We start from the raw sequence: 21,753 nt of genomic DNA, 5'->3' as shown, positions 1-21,753 counted from the left end.
TCCTGCTGGCTTTTCAAAGGCACTGAGCAAATATTCAGGATTCAAAATCAATTTCGTATTAGCCATTCAGTAATAGCATGCACTCATGCATGGAGTTGTCTGAAGCTAATTCTCTCAAGCAATGTGATGTAAGCGATTTTTTCCAGTAGCATTTACAAGGCAAGAGGTAGGCAAACAGACTTCTGAAGGATGTTTCATGTAAATAGGAAAGAGGAAATTAAGGTGGAGATGGAAGGAGGACACAGAAAAGACTACTGAACCTGACATTGCTAGCAAGGCAGAATTAACAGGAAGGCAAACAAATCCAAAATATCAGAGCAAGGAAGTGATACAAGGCTCTGAAAGTAAACATGCGATGCTAACATAGTTGACCTTACCCCGTTTAATTTTTGATCCAGCTTATTGATACCTATACTTTATTCCAGAAATTTTACATTAAAGTGAATGTCGGCTTTGGTCTTTTCTCTGTTGTTTGGTTGGACTCTTGGTCCTGTAGAAGGTGCAGCAGTTCTGCAAACAGCGATGCTGCCACAAAGCAGCTTTGAGACCTCAGTTTACAACATTTCACTCCACATTTCTGATGTCAGCATTTCTTAAAAAGATCTTCTAAATTTTGAAATGAAAAATGTTAATAACAGTATGAGCCAGTGAAAACAAGAACACAGGAATGAGCTGAGCTTTAAAAGAAACATTTTATTTGGTAAAAAATAAAAGTAATAAATTATTTCAAGACAATTTTTGGTTTGTATCTGTATATACACAGTATATCCATAACATAGCTGCTATGTAATCCAGGAATTCCATCTGAGAAAAAGGATTTACATATCAAGTAACAATTTTAAATGAAACCAGCAGTCTTCTACATCTGTCAGTACTGAAACCAACTTAATGGAATCCTGCCCCACCCCACCCCCACCCCCCAAATTGCCCAGTAATATCTGTTCTGGGTCTTGTGTGTTTGTAGCACCCCTCATGCTCATTTTGCATCATCTAGATCAGTGTTTCTCAGCTTTTTTTAATCAAAGAGCACCTGATCATTACTTTTTTTTTTCCCTGCAGCATTGGTGTACCAGCTTTCATTTTCAACTGGTAAAAAGTACATTATGAACGTTCACTTATGACTTTATCTTCTGATTTTACTTGCTTCCTTTGCTGAAAGTGGAAATATGCACAAATGCTTTTCTGTTTTGTCTGGTTGGGCTTTTTCAGTCACCTGAATTCAATTCCATGTCACCTTTTGAAATCTTATGGATCACCAGGGATCCACAGACCCTGCACTAAGAAAGATTGATCTAAACCCTGAAACCAGAATAATTATATTTTAACACCAGCATATGTGACATTTGGAAGAAACATGCCAGACATGATGTTGAAATGTGGTGTCGCCGTAGGTCAAAATTAGACATGGCCCAAAGAAAAGAATGAAACCGTATACTCAACAGTCTTCCAAAATACATCAGCTAGGACTACACTGAGATTTTTTTACACCAAAATCTAACAAACATGTATGCCTGGTGTTACGCTTTATGCTGGGACTGCCTAGTTTAAAAAGCTAAGCGTGTGTTTAATGCCTTGTTGGATCGGTTCTTCAGAGTATTATTCAAGGGCTTGGGAAGCTGTAGACAATCAGTCTGAATTTTGAGCACGTTGATTGCTAAATGAGGCAAGAACAAACAACGTACAACAGACATGTAAGAGTCCTGTGTTTGAATGCTAATAAATGAGTTGCATTCATTTCTCAAACACAATAAAATATTGCCAGTGGTGCGTAGTCTTTAAAATATTTCTACTTCAACTGTCATAAATTTTGCCTGATTCGCAGAGAAAAGAAGCAATTTTTTCTCCCAGCTGTATTTACATACAGAAGCAACACTATCAAAATAAATGTGTTTCATGGGCTTCTTATCAGAAGTGATTATTTTTCCCCCCAACGGTCTTTTGCACTTATCTGTGGAATTTTTACTTAGAGTAACACACATGGTGGGAGAAAGATACAGTCTTCACAACAGCTTCTTGTGGAGAGATGTCCTGTCATTTTTAGTAAACCAGATTTTCTTCCAGAAATATGCAAAGATATTTTCAAGATATACAAAGATTGACTTAGGAATCTAACACCCTATATCCCCCACGCCTTTTCAGAAATAGGACTTGACTGCTTTCTAAAGTGTTACATATATGAAAATTGCTTTTAAATACTGACCTGGGGGGGACCATTCTAAGCAAGAAGGAGGTTAAGGGGATTAAAACTTAACTAGTCACTGTCACTAAAGTAGAAATCCGCACTACTAGCTTTGCTTAACAGCAAAGCAGCTCTGTTCTGAGCTGTCCAAGAGCAAATGTTTTCTTCCATCCTGTTTCTCAATACAGAAAACAGTTCTGAGAACATGCAACATGTCTTTGGCATCATGTCAAAATGTGAAAAATGGAGACCTAACGGTAACTCTTAGTTTTGAGTTGAAAACGATGAAAAATTTCAGGCTCTATAGAAAGGTACCAAGACATCTGTAAGCACCTATATGAAATAAAGAATGAAATGGCAAGACAGCCTTCGGAGCATTGCAGTCTGCTCTCTTGTCACCGGGGTGCTAATGGAATATGTACTCATGCAAGTGAAGACAAAATTGGAGTAACATGTCTCAATTACCTGTGAACAACTGCAGATTTATGTTGCTCTAACTCTCCTGACTTAAATGAAAACAAACTAAAAAAACCCCAAATATTGTACTGTGCAGTACAATATTGATATGGGGAATAAAGTACAATAAGTACCACAATAACCTTACTGATCTCTCTGCATTGCAGCTTACCCCACGTAATGCTATAAATGAAAAAAATATATATTTATCATACAGCTTAGTGGAACCATTTTAAATTTTATTTTTACATTGTCTTGCAACAGATTTGGTATTATTTTTCTTATGACTTCTTTTATAAACCACAACATTTTCTAATACATTTCAGAAAGCTGAAAAATGATCAAACAGTTTTTTCTCTGAATAGTAATTTTTCACCTATCAATGCACAAACACCTATTGCCTGATAAGCTTTTTGTTTCTCTCAAGGTTTGTAACAAATACTACTACCCTCATGTATTAGGCAGCTGGGAATTTTTTTTTTCTTAATTTTTAACCTTTCTTTACGTCTAGTTCATGTTTGTTAGCACGAATAAAGAGTGCAGCGCAAGCTCATTAATAAGAGAACAACGAACATTTTGCAATCCGAGAGGCGGTAAAAACTGTTTATTACAAGGCTGAAGAAATGAAGCAATTTATTCACCAGGTATTATGACCGTATGCAGGGGTGGTTTATTTACATGAATTGAATGGGCACCGTATGAGGAGCCTGTACCTCCCAGCTGCGCTGCCCTCCGCTGCCAACGGTGCTCCCAAAGGCCACGCTCAGCATTGCATAACTCTGATCAGCTTTTGCACAGCCACTCTCCTAGATCTATTATGGTGCTAATGGAGTTTTATTTATTGTGGAAATGACACGTCATTTTTTATGGGTTTCACAACTCCCAAGCCATTTGGCCAGATGACCGTCATGCATGGCAACAGCTATTACTCCACAGCCTTACAAAACTGGGAGTGCATTGGGTGTGTGTGGGGTGTAACAAACTTGCAATGTACAGAGCACATTTAGGACACCTTGCACGAAATGCATCTCCTTTGAAAAGCAGAAACATTAAGACAAACTTTGGGAAAAATGAATTTCAAAAATATAAACTATTTTTCCCTCCAAAAATGCGCATATCCCTTTCTTGGCTGATGCAAAGAGCAGGTTTCTTTTTTTTTTTTTCATATTTTTCCTTTCTATTTTGTGAAACAGCTAGGTTCCCAGACAGACAAGAGGCAAATCAGACAGGACTGGGTGAGCATTGTTTTCTCACCTTTAACACCCAGTTCTGGAAGGAACGAAATAAGAGCTGGTCCTTGCACCACCTGTGGAGCTCCGCAGTGTGCTCCCCCACCTTCAGAGCCCGAGCCCTGGCAGGGCATGGGGCTGCTGTCCCCGTGGTGTCAGAGCCTCGTGCTCCCCAAGCAGCATTTGGTCTTGTAACATTTCTAAAACAGTGGTGTCAGTACATTAAGTGTCTGATCCTACTTCCACTGAGGTCCACGGTGGTCTTTTACATTCATTTCAATTAATCTCAGATCAGGCCTTAATGTAGCACCATTCCTATGCGGGGTCTCTGAGGAGAGATCTGAAAATGAAAAAAAAAGCTAGCTCTACTGTGATTTTTTTTTTCATTATTAAGTCCATGAGCAGGCTCTTAATCTTCTGTGTAGGTACAAAATAGTAGTATATGTCTATAAACATAGATGACTTGGTAAATTAAAATATCTGCCTTCTCAGGACCCTCTAATTAGCAATCTACTTAGAAAACTACAGTAAAATATTTCCAAACTGTATCAAAATAGATTTCCCAAAGTTTACTACAACATGGAAAGCACTGTCACTTCCAAACTTGCCCCAAGACCCTTGTTCTCCCTCTCGCATTTCCTTCCAAATATGGTACTGCCTACAAGTGTATGTCGGAGCTCATAAGAGTACAAGGGAAAACTAAAGATCCTCCTAAAAACTACCCACATCCTTTTTAGCACCACCTGCATCTTGGTTAAGTTCCTTTGCTGTACTGTTAATTCAGGCACTATCCTGAATAACTGTCTGCCCTGCTAAAAATAGTAAGAGTTGTAAGTAAGAGCTGTGGAAGTATGTTGTGCCTATATTGAAAATATGCCTGGAGCACCAAGGAGACACTCCTTGCCTTGGGTCTGAAAATGTTCCCTCTGTTGGGACAAAATATTTCAGTATAAACATTCATTTGGGAAAAATACCAACTATGGCATTTCAGCAAGGAGTGAACAAAGTGACCACTGTTCATCAAGAAATTCATAGACTCTCTTCCATGGTCACAGGTAAAGGGGAGACCTAAACTTTCAGCAGAGGATTGAGATGCAAGACTTTGCCACTCTCATAGATAAATACCATCCCCACAGTGAAACAGTTAGGCTATTATGCATTAACCTAATAAGGTTGCCTGAGAAACAGTTTGAACAAAAAGCTGACACTGCTTCACTGAAATCACTGATAATAACTATGGTGCGTTCACAGGAGCCAGAGCAGATTCTTGGTGAGAAGTAGATCTCCATATAAAATCTCTTCCCAGGGTCACAGGTAGAAGAGACAAATGAACTCAATCTAGCTGGTGCATAAAATGCCTTTTTGCTGTTTCTTTCTAAAGAATAAAGCCAAAACCTTCCTGGTGGGACTCCTCCATAGAATGCTGTGGGACCTTTCAGATCTAAGAGTGAAGCCTCCTTCACTCCTTTCAGATCTAAGAGTGAAGTCTCCTAAAACATGCTCCTGAAACATGAAGACCCTGTATAAGGATTATAAGCTTTCACCAATGAATTTTCCCAAATTCCTGAATTTGGAACAAAATCGTTGCAGAGCATCTTGCAGCTAAATGGTTATGGCATTCTCCTAAGAGACAAACTCCACATCCAGGAAGGCGTGAGCCAGCTAGATGTTCTGGATGCACATTGCAGATGAGAAGTGGATGCCATGCTGCTGCCCAAACACCCTGCCTGTGTTCTTTGTAAGCACTAACCTGGCATAGGCACTTAATATCAGGAAATTTTTTATGACTGAGAGGCTCGGATATACAAAAATGTGTCCCTTAGACTACAGTTAGGTGCCTAAATACCTTCATTAAGGTTAAACACTTGCTACTATCACCCTTCACTGACACTTTCTTTGGCTTAGGAGAGGTGCCTTATTGTTTGATGTGGTGACTTTTACGAAACTCATTTTTAGATGCCTAATTGCTCCTGGCCTTGTAATATTCATCCTGACATAAGGCAGCATTGCAGGGTTGAGCTTGCAATCTCCCTCATATGCCTAGTCTAAACACTTGCAACCTTATTTAAAAAACCTAGGTTATTAAAGCCAGAGTTGCAAATATACCTGGCAACATTTAAAACATGTCACATGTGAAACTCAAAAACTTACCTGAGAAATGGAAGTCCATGGACAATTTTTTTTTGAAACACCAAATAGAAAAATGTAACAAAAAGCTATTTTTAGAATACATTACAGAATACTGGCATGCTATACAAATGTAATTAACCCATTGAAACTTAAACTAGTTGTAAGTTATTTTCAAGGCACCTTATTTTATAAATAGTTTTTTTTAACGCTCATCCTACATTCACACTAGTTTAACCATGTAAACAAGTCTGTGAAAGCTCAGATTAAGGTCACTTTAAGATCTGTGTGCCAAATACTTCAGAAAAATATCATATTAAAAATTCAATAAAGTAAGATAGATCCATCTGCTGCCCAAACAGTTCAATAGATGCTATGGGGTAAATTATTAATAAGATGAAGCCTAAAAGAGGTTTTCAAAAATTAGTTTAAAGATAAGTAACATGCAATGCATTAACATTTGTGTTTATCATTTGAAAGTGTACATAAATGCTGAAAAAATGCAAGCCACTATTCCTAGTGCTATCCTATTTTTAAAGGGCAAATCTTTGGAAACAGTATTATTTGAAGTTTAAAAACATCCTCCATCTTTTTTTCCCCACACTTAGTCTTACAATATGATAGTACGTACTTTCTTCACAAGGAAAATGTATAAAATTAATCTTACAATATAAACATTATAAACAGCCCTTGAGACATCTTCTGGACACAGAATTTCTGTAAAGACTTAAGTATAACAATTCTAGGATAATTATGTAAAAATATGTACATTTATTCCAAAGTCCTAGACCCAAGAAGAAACCCAAGTAAGCTCTACAAAAGTTGCCTGTCGGTCTTGTCCAGTTAAGATTATGTCCAGCTTTGCTACTCTTGCTGTATCTCAACATATGCAACAAAAGTTTTACTTGCTTTTGTGTAGGAAGTTCCCAAACTTTTGCATAAATCCTCTCAGCTTGTTTTCATTAGGCTGCAACGGATGGTAAGCAGTTGAGTTGTAGCTGACCATGTGATTACTCCTGCCGTAATTATTCCCAAAGGTCTTGCTTTTGATATCTGAGAGATGTGAACTGCTGTTCGGTGCATTTCCTGCAGGTTGGCTAGCATTTTCCATCCTGCAGAACGGCTCAAAGCGGCTATAAACACGCCTTTCACTCAAACGAGACCTTAGCTCCTCTTGGCGTTTTGAGCTTGCCAGCTGTGGTGTCACTGAACTTGCTCTTTGAAGAGCAGAAACAGGGGCACTTTCGGGAGCAGTATTTGTGGTGATTTCCTTTACGTCTTGATACTGAATCTGTTCTGTATTAAATCTTGGGGTAGATGCATCTCCTGCGGTTTCTATGAACTTACTTTCAAGGGGGCACAAGAGAGGACACTTTTTATTGCTTTCATCAGATGGAGGTTTTTGAGGTTTTGGTGACTTCGGAGACTTTGGAGACTTTGTTGGGCTCCCAGTGACATCTTCTTTACTTCTGTTCAAGCTACCTTGAGAATTTGATGGTGTGTTTCTCTTTCTCCTTGGGGAAGAATCTGTCTTATTCTCAGAAATCTTTGGTTTTTGATTCTCTTCTTCAGAAACCAACGTGTCAGAACTACTACAAATTCTGTAAAAGGCAGGACCTTTGTTTTTTGACAGGTTTTCCTTCTTGTCTGGTGTGAGATTAAGAAGTGACCGCAATTTCTGGGATCCTTTCTTTAGAAAACTTGGGGAATTCTTACTTTCTTTCTTTGATGTACAATCCTTACAAGAGTCCTCCTTGCTAGCTTCAGTGAGAGCAGCCATAGAGATTGCCTTGCTAGCAGTCGGGCTCTTTAGCTCTCCTTTGAGGTTCTTTTCCTTCTGTGGCAAGTGGTTGGTCACACTGTGCAAACTTTTAGAGCTCTTCAGCATGTCTTCTGGAAGTTTTGGACTAACTGGCTGCTTAAGTCTATGCCTAGTCAACGTGCTGTAAACGTAACTGGATGCATGTTTGTTGGCGCCAGGGTCTAATATGGACTTTGAATTAAACATGGGAAAACTTCTCCTTTTTAGCATATTTTCATTTTGAAGGTTCTTCAAATTTTCTGCATGTTTGTCTGCACACAGTGTTGTGTACAAGTAGAGAGATGAGTCGCCCACTGCATTTGGATTTACGCTAGGTTTTGTGTTGTCTGCAATATGAATGCCGTGTTTTTTTGGTGCATCTGATTTAAGTGGGACGTTTTTGCTAAGCTCTTCTAAAATACTACCTGTTCCATTTTCCACACTTGGAGCATGATTAGATGTCCCTTTAGGTGTTGCACTTCCCTCTGACCCAATTATAGTTGAATTTGAAGAACTTGCACAGCTACTTACTTCCTGCTGTTCAGGTAAAGTTGGCTGAAACACCAATGATGATCGTAAGCGAGAATGAGAATATAATGCATGAGCTTTAATATTTTCAGCTGTGTCATAGCTATCATATCTGTCACCCAAGGCCGACCCATTAGACTCTACTGGATAATCTGATTGATCATTCAAATATGACTTAATTCGCCAGTTACGGAGGAATGATTTCGTTGTGTGTTCGAGGGTTGGCATCCTTTGCTGCAGATGGCGGATATGATTATCTGTCCCATTAAAAGACCTCCGTACAATTGAATTTCTTTCTGCAAGATTTACTTTTGGTCGTGAAAACTGATCGGCAAAACTTTGCTGGGGTGTGTTGTAGTTATTTGCATATCCTCCTCTTAACGAAGAAACAATACTAAGGCTATCAGATGGCATTTTCCAAGTATTTGACGGATTGTTGGCTCTATTAATAGCTCTGTTGAGCAATAGGTAAGGTGTCCTTTCTGGCTTCTCCCCAGCATAACTATGTCTCTTCCAGTGCTCATTTTTTTCACTAGGTTGATACTGCTGGATTGGATTTTGCATATTAAAACCTGGATGAAATGGTTGTTTATTATAGGCTTGATTTCTCAAGCCATATTTATCTATTTCATTTACTGCATATCTTCCACGAGTTTTCCAACAAACAGGATCTATCTTGTGAACCTTGTCCTGCCTGCCAAAAAGGTTTCTTTGGCTAGAAACTGAAGCCAAGGAAGACACTGAGTGTTGGTATGTATCATTATCCCACAGTGTCCTGCGACTGTTTACCCGCACTAAATCTGGGGCAAATGAACTAGGAACAGAAGAACGGGCGTACAGTGTCCTGAACTCTTCATCAAAGGATTCAACCAGCTGTCCTGTGATAACTTGAACCATACTGAGGTTGGTTTTTTCAAATGACCACATAAAGCTGAAAGAAGAATAAATGACCATTAGAAACAGTTCTTTCGAACTAAAGCATTACACTGCTTTAGTTTTTTATATCTTGATAAGAAAGCTTTCACACAAACCTGGGTTTTGTACAAATACTTTCTAAAAAAAAAAAAAAATTGTGGGCATGATTCATGGAATTTGGATTCGGAAGATCTAATCTAATACCAGTCAAACTCAGCTGGAGACTTTCTACTGCTTTCAGTGGGAGCAGGAATGAGTCTATAACTACTTGACTGCCCTTATAAAAAGTGGATATTGTAAAAAAGTATTCACAAATATAGAACAGTGGAGCACAAATACCTAATGGAGCAAAATTACCTCTACAAAGACTATGGCAGGATTGACTAGACCCACTGTATTTAGTCCTGAGTCAGAGGATGTTAATGTATGGTTATGTTGTGAAAAAAATACATTTGAAATAATATGCAGAACTGCTTCAACAGTTCTGAATGTACTTCACTCTAAACACGTTTTCAAAAAGATGCACCTCAGAATTGTTAAAAAGTTTACATTTTCTATTATGCACACCAAATTGGCTATGAGCATTTCTTTTAATTGCAATGATGATATTCTGATTAAGGGAATTTTCCTCTTTTCTATTGTACTTAGAAAGGCTAAACACATGCTCAAAGCTAAGTAGCTATAGCTACTTTACAGCTACAAAATGAGATAAAATACATTAACATGTACATTAGGGATGTTTCAATAAGCCTAATATCATGGTGTCGAATGAATGCAATTTGTAGATTACAACAAAGAAAAAATCTGTTTTGCAATCCTATTTTCATTTAAAAAAAAGTGAAAAAAATAAATCAATGAACTGTTTTTATTTGCATTTGTCTTCTGGATGTTAGAAAATAGGTTTGTTGTATTCAAGTAAATAGCTTGCTGATTTCATTTTATTTGTTTTGTTAGTTTTGTGTTTTTTCAGGAAATAATAGTGTGTTGCGATTAAATCAAATCATGCTGCATAAGTTTTTTCTATTAATTTTCACAATTAAGAATAATATATTTTGTAATATTGGAAAAAACCCTAAACTTTAGGTTTTTTCCAGAGAGCAAGAATTCAGAAAGACTCATCTTTCCTGTTATAAACCGCTAGATTCTTTTACAAAGCAAGCTTAATTTCTACAGAAATTGATGATTCCAGCCCCTGTGGTGGTAGGTCTTAAAGCAGTGTTATTTTTCAAAATGAAATGAGAAAAACTATCACATTCTCACAGACTCTAACACTGTGTGTAGATATCAAAGCAGGCAGACTCTCCCTGGACTCTCTCACATGGATTCATTTATGAACTTGTCACTTACCTCACTACCATTTATATACATCAGCCTGAATTTGGGGCTGGCCAAGTCTCAGAGGAAATAAAAAGCCAGATTTTCAAAAGCTTACAGTGGTGGAAATCTATGAAAGTCAGTGGCTCTGGATCTGGCACCCCAGCACTATACTGGCAGAGACTAATTCAGTAGGCCAAAGGAGAGAAGTGTAGCATGAAAAGAAGGAAAATATTTAATAATGTGTGAGATAAAACTGTCCCTCCTTTAACCTAGGTTTTTTCCAGCTCTGCAAAGTTATAAGTTCTTCCAGCCTATGCTTTGCACACATACACTGGACATAAAATTGAAAGCAGAATAAAGAAACTTAGCCAAATATAAAGAGAGACTATGTCAACTTAACTTGGGCAATTCTGAATTTGACCATGATACACTATAGAGTGCCAAAGAACAGGTCTATAATGTTAGCTTTAGAAGATTATTATGAGGAGGAACTATCCAAGAGAGCTTATGAAATAACTTTGGCAGCCTTTTCTGGACTGAGTGTTAAACAAGAATAATTCAGACAATATAAGACAAATCAGGATTATTCTTTCTTTTTAGCAAGTCTCCAGCTGTAGTGAAAGCTATAGCCTTTATTTCTTATTTGTGAAAAACTAACAGAGGACCTCAAAATTTGGCTCTGTGTTAGACTAGTTAGCAATAAGTATCTATGATAACTTGTTAAATTACAGAAAAGATAATCAAATTTGCCTATGGAGTTCCCTGGAAGAATTTTCAGAAATAGAAAAAAACCCAAATTTGCAATAGGAGAGGTACTGAGATGACAGGTTTTCTACGGACACCTCATTGACTGATCTTACCTGTAAGAACCATATATGACTTTCTTACAGTCAACAAGAATAAATTTTTGTTCCATTTTTCCATGAAATTTTGCTCCTGTTTTAGAATAGTAATCTTGTCCTCTTACTGTCCGCACCCTCATGTTCTGAAAAAGACAATTGAAATATTTTAGTTGGTATACTATATTCCATATTTAGCATCCAGGGGTTTAAAAGTCAGAGGTACAGTAGGAGAAGAGTTATATTACTGCATATTAATAAACTCCACAGGAAAGTAAACTCTGATCAAACTTGTCCCCTAGGGACCCAAAATGGCAAGTTATTGCTTTGTCTTCAAGATTGATAAGATTCCCTAGGCCACAAAAAATGAAATTCCGCTTTTCCATAGCCACCACTCCTAGCAATGAGGTTCTGGGACAAGAAGTCTTCGACAAGAAGGTTTTGTACTGTAAAAAAAACCCATTCTTTTCATCATCTGATGTACAATATTTAGAAGATTTCCAAGCATCTCAGCTAATGAGAGACAACATCTAAAGAGCCAGGATCACATTTCTTTTAACTGAACAAGGCTGCTATATCTACAAACACAAATACCCCACTCTGAGATGATCCATTGAATGATACCACCTGGCGCCAGAATCCCTTGCAGTTTTACCACCAGTAAGATTTCCCAACCAGATTTGCGCCATGGAATCAATCACATTTCTAAATTTGGAGATGCTATCACAACATGCCTAGGCAGCACGAACTCTATGCAGCAGTTAAGTTTGAATTCTATTAAGAAGCTTTATGTTTTACTCATGTCAAGTCAGTAAATTGCACTTGGGAAATCTTCCATGTTGGATCTCAAAAATGTGGTCAATTTTTCTCCCAGACTGTGGATGAAATTGACTCAGCTAAGCCAGTGTCTTTTTTTTTCCTCTCTACTGTCACTTGTTTTTTTAAGCTTCTAGAAATAAAAAATTCAAAAGAAGTGTTACAACACCTTCTGGACCGTACTAATAATAATTTTCAAAAAGTTCTTACATGGATGTAGAAAAAATATAAAAGCATTTATCAGAAATTGTTACAAAAAGGTGCATAGTTATAGGAAAAATAAAATTTATATTCAATGCAAACCAACCTACAGTATCTACCTCATGTGGCTGTGAGATACAAAATGCTTCACAAGACATAAAAATAGCTTGGAATATAGCTGTGAACGATCGCAATATTTACTGTAGATTCTAGTCTTGCAATATTTGTTCTAGCAATGCTAATTTGTGGTAATTTACAAGTATTCCAGTGGGAATGAAATCTGTGGTTTAGCATTGGCAGTAAGAAAACAGAATCTATATGATTATTACATAGACTGTATATGGAAATAGTGGAAAATAAGACTTGTGAATACAGCAGAATGTCTTGCTTCATGGGACTCCTACAAGGACAGGTTGAAAATCACAGCAGACGTGCTCTGTAAAGGCCAGGTACAGATGGATTAGGGCTGTCCATGAAGCAAAATAGATAAGATTGTGTACAGGGTAAATTCAGCAAGATCAGGGGGATAAAATAAACGGAATGGAATGGAATGGAATGGAATGGAATAGAATAGAATAGAATAGACCATTTCAGTTGGAAGGGACCTACAACAACCACCTAGTCCAACTGCCTGACCACTTCAGGGCTGACCATAAATTAAAGCATGTTATTGAGGGATTGTCCAAACACCCCTTGAACACTGACAGGCTTGGGGCATCAACCACCTCTCCAGGAAGCCTGTTCCAGCATCTGATCACCCTCTTGATAAAGAAATGCTTCCTGATGTCCAGTCTAAACCTCCCCTGGCGCAGCTTTGAACCATTCCCACACGTCCTGTCACTGGGTACCAGGGAGAAGAGATCAGCACTTCCTTCTCCACTTCCCCTCCTCAGGAAGCTGTAGAGATGTTTAAACTTACAAAAGTATTTAAGATTCCAGTCTATAAAGTATGACTGAGTTTGCAATACAGTTACATAAACCTTTATTGTTTATGGGAGCACTTACACATTTTCCTAAAACACACAAAGTTCTAATAGATAGAGGTGTAGGAGTTTTAATAATAGACTCAACTACAAACCAATGAACTTTATCTTTCCAAACAGAAAATTCAAAAAATTAGGAGAAAATCTCCATGAAATAAAAGCACATTTCCAAATAACACATGCTTTCTAAAGCAGTATATATTTTACTGTTGGTATCTTGAAACTTTTATCAAAGGAAAAATTAAATCAAAGAAGCAAGAATTACACTTAAAAGCTGCTGAGTTGGAAAATTATGTTTTAACTCAAGCTATCCAAGTTCTTTAAATTTTATTTATTTATTAGGTGGGTTTTTACTTAGCATTTTTGTCAAGCTGTGTTGGAACAAAAACGTAACTCAGTTAAAATGTACAAAGACAGCATTTAAAAATGACTTTTGTTTGTGACCTAAATGTCTTGCAAATGTGCTAGAAACATAAAACATAAAGTTTATCTCTTAATTAGATAAATAAAAGAAGTATTATCTAGAAGTGCTGTAAAATTTTAAAAGGTAAAAATTTTAAAAGTGAAAATACAGGTGGATGCTTAGGTCTATTTTCAGAAACAGCTAAAAAAGAGTCAGTAACATTTACAACCAAATTTGCATTATTGAATGGGAGGTTAACATAATTTTGCCTCTCTACCTGCTAATCACTTTTGACAATCTAGCATTGTGTCTTTCAAGCTTTCTGCACTCCGATTAGAAGTTTTCTTATCAATGAAAGTCAATTTTCCTGCTTTTCCAGTGTGGTTTTTGTTGAACTTTGAACAAGCCAATCCCACTGAAGAAAATTATTCTTTCTCCAGCAGCTACTCAAGCTTTAAGTAAAGGTAATTAAATAAAATCTTTTATTTGAAAGTTAAATAGTGTGGAAAAAGTAATTCCTGAAAATGAAAAAAAGAAAATACTGGAATTTACCCATTCTAAAGATTATCACAATAGTAAGCCCTTATTTACTATAAAATAACATTTCATGAATTAGTCATGAAATTTGCATTTATTTCAGTGACTGTTTTATCCAATTCTATATACCACGTAATAATATTTGTATGTCAGATTTATATTTAACTATATTAAATTATATTTATGTCATTATAATTTGAAAAAGGTAGCTTGAGAGGCAGCTTATACATTTTCAAATAACCATAACAAGTAATGCTGGCCTAAAGACATGCCAGTTGAACATATCAAATCTTACTAAGATAACGCCTGATCGGTATTGGACAGGATATCACTTGGGAATCTGGAATGCTGGAGGCACAAGCAAGGCTAATGGCTTGCAAATTACCATACTATGTAAAAAAAAGCTTTGCCTTAGGTACTCATAAGTTGAAATATAATTTCAAGTAGGCATATCTAAAAAAGGAATAAAATTTACATTAAATTGCTGGGTTTTTTTAAAAAATCATTGTCACTGCTTCCTCTGTTCTCCTTTTTCTGTTCCTTCTCTTCAGTATTATTTCTCCTGCAGCTTTTCTATCCTGCTTCCTTAATCCTGCCAACTCTCCCTGTTTCAGTAGGTCATCCACTCAAAGACGGGAACACGGCAGCATTGAAAAGGCACGTGCCAGAGATCACGCTTACCTTTCTCACATAACATTTCCTTTTCCTCCACAGTTCATCTGGCATTCTTCGCCTACTTCAAACCCTCTAATTAGGCGCCAGGGATGCATACTTTGAGTAATTGCCCAAAATACAGACAATATTTGAGGATATATAATAACAATGCGTTCCACTTAGGATTAGAAGCAGTAAATATACATGTACTGAATTGCAAGCCCCATTTGGTATGCAATGTTGGGCTTCACCTCCCTACTTGGTTTCATCCTCAGGTTACAGGACTCCCCTGCTAACAGCGCTAACAGTAGCGTCTCACTGATCACTGCAGAAGCGTTATGCATCATTGTGGGTAAAGCAATAATGCCTTTATGAATCCTGACAGGAAAATTATGGGCAAACCATAAACCACACATCATGAAGGACTCCAGCTGGCCTGACAGAACACACAAAAGCATGTAAATTGGCCATAGCGAGTCAAACGTACTGTCTGTCTCGTCCTGCAACCTGTTTTTTGTCAGTGACTGCTAGTGGATGCATATAGAAAAATAATTTAATCAAGGACTTGATGTTTTAGGAGGTTTTTGAAGCCAGACACAGGATCTTCTCCCTCCTCCAAGAGCAGGGTGTAGGACACTCAGGGACATTTAAAACATCCAGTGGCTGCAGTTTAAGGATGGCCATCAGGGCTATCCAGTTAAATGACTCCCAAATGATGAACAGAAAACAAGCTCTAACCTCTTTTTATGTACGACTGCACCGCTATCTTCCCAGAGAGAGCCACATAAGCATGATTTAAAATTTTGAAGTATAATTCAACATTACACATTTATTTTCATCAGTAAAAACCCTCCAATGAGATAGATAAGTACAGTGAACATACTGGTCTCAAACATTTCATCTCAGCACTTTTTATTTGTAGAGTCTGTTTTTATCAGTGTTCAATTACTCACCCTGTACTTGCTGTCAAGAAAATGCACACAGAAGAAATTGGATGTCTACCTAATACTTAGCCTAACAGTTTTAAAGGAAAAAAAGTAACATTTCTCATATTGTTCATCATTACCAATATTATTTATTATCTTGGGCCTCTCTTCTTACTAAGATATAACAGTTGGTGTATAAATGCTAAGTAGTTTTCAAGTTCATGTCTATTCTGACCCTCGAATCTGATTCAATGACCACTGAAGACAAAATCTCAATGACTTCACTGAAATCTGGAGTCCCTTAGTACAGTAGTCTGCTCACAGATACATCGTGCTGTGCACACCTATTTAATAACCAAATTTGACTTAGACTTGGAAGTACTGGAAAACTTTTGATGATTTTGATAACACTGGTGAGAAATAACAGGCAGCAATCAGGTCTAAAGAGCAGCTCCTACTATGCATTTAAGCATGCATATCTGGGAGTAGACTTCACAAAAGGAAAGTAAAATCAATTCATTAGTGGTTCTATTTTCTGATTCCTGCAATTCATTAAAAATACTGAGAGGAGTATCAGGCGATAAACAGTTCCTGACAGATTGCTTTCAATATCCTCCTGTAGCAAGATGATTCTTCATTATTGCCAGGGAAGTAAAAATGGGTTTCTGCAGAGCATGGAGCCTCTGCCACATGCCTAACCTCATATCAAATAAAACACAAAGATCTGGCATCAGCTGAGGAGCTTGATTGACTTCTTAGGCATTAAACAACATTGCCTACACTGGTTCATTGTTTCTAACCCAAAATTAAGTTACTGCATTGAGCATTTTGGTGGTTCTGAGGATTGTTGTCTCGGTGCTGCATTTTGCAGTGCAAATCTATTTCATAGTTTGCTGCACCACCTGTCAGTGGCAGAAAAAAAGGCATCTCTCAAAAAATTTAGCTAGTAGTTTTTGAAAAATCACCTGACAAAAGTCAGAATCTGTAATGATTCTTCATCTTTCTATGCAAAGGAATTGCTGACCGAACGACAAGTCAGACTGGAGAAAAAGTTAATCAAAAGAAGCTTAGATAGAGATGAGAAAAAAAGAGAAACATTAATTAATGGGGAAAATTGTAGGACAGTCAGGAAACAGATAAATGAAAGTGAGGAAAGAGAAATGGGAAAGTATAAAAAAGGAATTGTTTATTTGAGTTGAGTTCCACTGGTGATCTTAAGGTGAACATTAAGTAAAAACCAACCCACAAGAAGAAATGCTGTAGGAAAGAATGAAAAAGCTCCCAGTAAACCCCTGATTTCATATTCTCCTTTACAGAATCCACATAATAATCACAGAATATATAGTCACTCAATTTTTTCAGTTATATCTTTCAATAGCAGGAAACATGTCCTGATATGCAGTCAGACTACAGATGAGAAAAGCTGTCTGCAAAGACATTTAATGTAGATTTATGAATAAAATCCTCTTTTTTTTCCATACAGGCTACTGAACTGTAAATCTGAATTCAAAAATACAGTCTCGCTGATCACGGTATCTCATTGTTTACTGATCCAAAGGAAGAGAAAAAGAGCCAGAGAAGGCGTCGAGTCAGAAAAGCTTTACAGAAAGCCCTCATCATGAGTGCACGGCATGAGGAGCGTCTGCAATACTCCTGCAAGATTGAACCAAATCATGCCAGAGGATAACAAGACCAGTGCTGCTGGTGCTACATCCTGAGGAAAAGAAACAGATCCATACATCTCTGTCCTCCTCCTGCTTTCACTGAACAGAAGGGGAGGACCAAGAGCCAGGAGCACAAAAAGTTAAAGATGGCTTGTTTTTTATGAACCTTGAGACAATGGGAAAAAAGGAAAGGGAGAAAACTTTTCCAAAGTACTGACTGTTCTTTCACAGTCACCATCAGTTTCTCTTCATCCTCAAGAAAGGCACAGGAGAATTACTGTGGGAGTAGTAAGCTTCTATTCCCAGAGCAACAGTCACTGGGAGTAGCACTTGGATGAGAAGACCATTAATTTGAACAGCTTTATTACAAGCTAAACTGGAAACCCAGCACACAACACTCTTTGGCATATATTTTTCATTTTCTGATCAACCTTGAAGTATTCTAAGTAAACCTTGCAGAGTAAAGATGTATTTTATTTCTCCCATCGTTACGAAACAGAAACATGTAATATATAATGTCACTGAAGAGGCCAATTCCAAACCTCTCCAATCCACACTAATCCGTACAAAATCCACTCTAATGTATGTATGTTAGTTCTTTCAACCACAGTATAAATGCCTGTAGGTCTATAAAACCATATTAAAAAGACAACCTTGAACCCACCCAAAAGAAGTTAAGCTTTCGAAACAGCTGTAGATACACATTGCAGAGAACTGATTTGAAAATGCATACTATGGCATTTTTTGAGATATCACTTGAAATGCATGCTCCTAATTTCTTTTATTTTGGGAGGATAAAACTCATGCCATAAAAAGACATACACCATTTTTGGCAACCTCTATGACATAGTTAACCCAAGTAATCAGCAAATGGTGATATCTAAAGCTGCAGAGTTTGGAAATACTGACTTCATGAAGGCAATCATGACCAGTGTTTACAGACCCACAACATATTTCAATGTTTTCTTTCCAAAAGTTCCCATATCTGTGTATTAGGCCACCAGAGGGCAATCCCACACACTCATCCACAAGAAACAAGCATGGAAAGTGGTGTGGGAGCACTTTTAAGAACCTACGTCAACACTCCAGAGCAAAAACTGGTATAAAATACAGGTTTGCTCCAAAATTCTAGCAAAAAGACTTCTTTATCCTCACAAATACACCACACCTCTATCTGATCTTTGGACTGGGTTCTTAAAATGCATGCTGCTAAGAAAAGCTTTCATAGTATTTTTGCCAGGAGCAAACATAGCCTAACTAGTTACGGAAACAAGGAATTGCAAATGGAACTAAATGGAAGTTCAGCCAAAGCAGTGCTCAGAGCTTTGCAAGAAACTCTGACAATGTCCTTGGAACTTCTTCAGTGCTATCTACAGTACAGTAAATCTAGAAGTATTTATGAAACATTCAGATCAGGTCAGTGCAGCTCATGATTTGTATTCTAATCCCTGTTAAATATTAGGGCGGCACAGGACATCTTATGAAAAATGTAAACGTTAGTCTTGTTATCTTTCTTAGAGGATAAAATTACATATTTCATGTATAAAAGTAATACTCTCTGAGACATGATGCAGACAGACATGATAATATAGATTTCAGGAAAACAGTAATAAAATAGAATCTTGGGCTTTTTAAAGTATTTTAATAGAAAATAACTTCAAATAAAAAGATCATTAAATGAAGTATGCAATTAATTTACATAAGCTTTATGACTATTTGCAGGCTACTTTAAGAGGAAGCAAAATGAAGCTAAGTGTTTCAAACATGTAGTATTCCTAAATACATAATAATGGAAAATCATTTTATAAATAATACATGAAAAATTATGTCATTCTATCAGATACTCTTGTTTTGACACAGGAAAAAGGTAACAATCATTCTAAAAAGAAAAACATTTGTAGAGAAGGTTCTGCTGAGAGCTTACCTATTTATACCTCTTAGTTAATTTGAAAAAGCAGTATTTGATAATCACTTTTTGAATAATAGTCCCTTTTCAGTAGGTTGGGGAGGAATGAGTAGTGAATGTTCATGCACAGGCACACAGGAAGCCTTACCCTGAGCCTCTGAACTTGACAGCCTTGTTTCTCCGTCATTTTCAGAAAGTGACTGAAGTTTGACTCATCAAGCAGGAGATACACTGCAATCCCTCTAGCAGATGCTTCCACAATTTCTCTAAAGATATCCACGTCTGTAAACATATCCATAACAATGGCAATGACCTGAATAAAACAGAAGAGACACAAATTATTGTATTGTATAAACTTATATATAAAACTCCTCACTGAAGCTTGCAACTGGGCAGCTAACTAATATTTTTTACACATCAAAAAGTTCTAATATTTTCCATGTGGCACCACTTAACCTGGAAGGCTTTTCAAGACCACTGGATCTTCTTTTTGAAAAGTCAGGTGATTGCTGTGTGACATTTGTCATAAGTACCAAAGTCTGGCAAAAAGTTGTGTTGTGGGTGTGTAGCGATTGGTTATCCAAGGAAAAGGAAATCCAGTGGAAGAGAAGGGAAGGGGAAACAGCAATATGAATACAGGGGAAAAAATTAAACCATCAAAATATAACTGCAGTGTGCATAAAAAAAAATAAGATAACATTTTTGTACAAGGGACTTCTTCATCTTTCATCATCTTCTCTAAAGATAATGCCTCAAAAGCTTGAAGGAGTCTATAAGCAGGCATTGAAGAGCTGGAGGAGTTGAGGACTTCAGGTTCCATACTGATTCAGCACTCTTACTGGGATGAAATTCCTCAGCTGGTGAGAGCTTGGTTCAAGAAGATTAGAGTGCTCGACACCAGCTACCGATGCCCTTCAACCTATGGGGATAAAGTAAGTATTTCTGACTGGGAAAAGCAACGTCCCACTTATGGTATTTTGGAGCTGATAAACTATTGACATCTCTTTAGCAATTTGGGAAGAACTAGTATTGAAGTGTTAGAGGAAATAACAGAGGGAGAACAGGTATCTATGTAACTTTTAAAGATAATATTCTTATCCACTAGAGTCTTCATGAAAAGTTCCAATAAGATGTCTCAGGTGCAAATTCAAATCAAATACAGCCTTTCACAGGTATCAGAGCAGGCTTGATAGTGAGTATGCTTTACCGTTTTCACTAATCTTTAAACTCTCTGTACCTCAATTTTAATGGTGTAATTGTTAAGTTACAATCACTCATCTTATTCCAGAACTGAAACATTTACCTCACTCACTAAATTCGGTAAATGCTTTTTGCACACAGCCAGGTAAAAGTTATGTCTCCAGTCAGTTGTCTGAATGTGCTGGTTTTGGCTGGGATAGAGTTAATTTTCTCCATAGGAGCTACTATAGGGCTATGTTTTGGATTTGTGCTGAAAACAGTGTTGATAACACAGGGATGTTTCAGCTATTGCTCAGCAGTTCTTGCACAGAGTCAAGGCCTTTTCTGCTTCTCACCCCACCCCACCAGCGAGTAGGCTGGGGGTGCACAAGAAGCTGGGAGGGGACACGGCTGGGACAGCTGACCCCAACTGACCAAAGGGCTATTCCATACCATATGGTGTCATGCTCAGTATATAAAGCTGGGGGAAGAAGAAGGAAAGGGGGGACGTTCGGAGTGATGGCGTTTTGTGTTCCCAAGTAACCATTACGCGTGCTGGAGCCCTGCTTTCCTGGAGATGGCTGAACACCTGCCTGCCCATAGGAAGTAGTGAATGAATTCCTTGTTTTGCTTTGCTTACGTGCGAGGCTTTTGCTTTCCGTATTAAACTGTCTTTATCTCAACCCACGAGTTTTCTCACTTTTACTCTTCTGATTCTCTCCCCCATCCCACTGGGGGGGGGGGGTGAGCGAGCGGCTGGGTGGGGCTCAGTTGCCGGCTGGGGTTAAACCATGACACTGAATTACCTTTTTGAATCCTACCTGCTTAGAACTAAAAGACCCATTTATGCCAAACGTACTTAAAACACTAGAAATATTAATGAGAGCTGACCTACAAAAATAAAAGTAAAATAACAATGTCATTAGTAAAGATAAAAAACCAGCTCCTGAAGTAGCAAAAAGGACGTGGCCTTACCATAACATGTCACCTGGCAATAAAAAGTGTTTACAAATCCACCAGTCAGAGAGGAACTGAATATCATGAAGTAATTCAATTCTTTCAAAAATCTTAGGTAATATGCCCATGTACTACC

At 37.5% G+C, this 21,753-nt stretch overlaps 1 protein-coding gene across 2 annotated transcripts in view; it reads right to left on the bottom strand.

Annotated features, from left to right (window-relative positions):
* Window positions 1-5,354: 5,354 nt before the first annotated feature.
* FAM83B (family with sequence similarity 83 member B) overlaps window positions 5,355-21,753 on the bottom strand; it is a 50,906-nt gene continuing 34,507 nt past the window's right edge. Inside the window, exons 3-5 of one of the 2 annotated variants that reach the window (XM_075498092.1) lie at window positions 19,630-19,794; window positions 11,413-11,537; window positions 5,355-9,251 (exon numbers count right to left, since the gene is read on the bottom strand). In XM_075498092.1, the coding sequence (XP_075354207.1) occupies window positions 6,893-9,251; window positions 11,413-11,537; window positions 19,630-19,794 (2,649 nt within the window). In that variant the 3' untranslated portion in view covers window positions 5,355-6,892. Of the gene's footprint in view, window positions 9,252-11,412; window positions 11,538-15,012; window positions 15,128-19,629; window positions 19,795-21,753 lie in introns of those variants that run through there. The other variant, XM_075498094.1, reaches the window with a different exon arrangement.

The sequence above is a fragment of the Mycteria americana genome, chromosome 3, assembly GCF_035582795.1.
Source record: "Mycteria americana isolate JAX WOST 10 ecotype Jacksonville Zoo and Gardens chromosome 3, USCA_MyAme_1.0, whole genome shotgun sequence".
Taxonomy (NCBI): Eukaryota; Metazoa; Chordata; class Aves; order Ciconiiformes; family Ciconiidae; genus Mycteria; species Mycteria americana.
The sequence above is the reverse complement of the archived record's forward strand: the minus strand, read 5'-3'. Positions and strand labels throughout refer to the sequence as shown.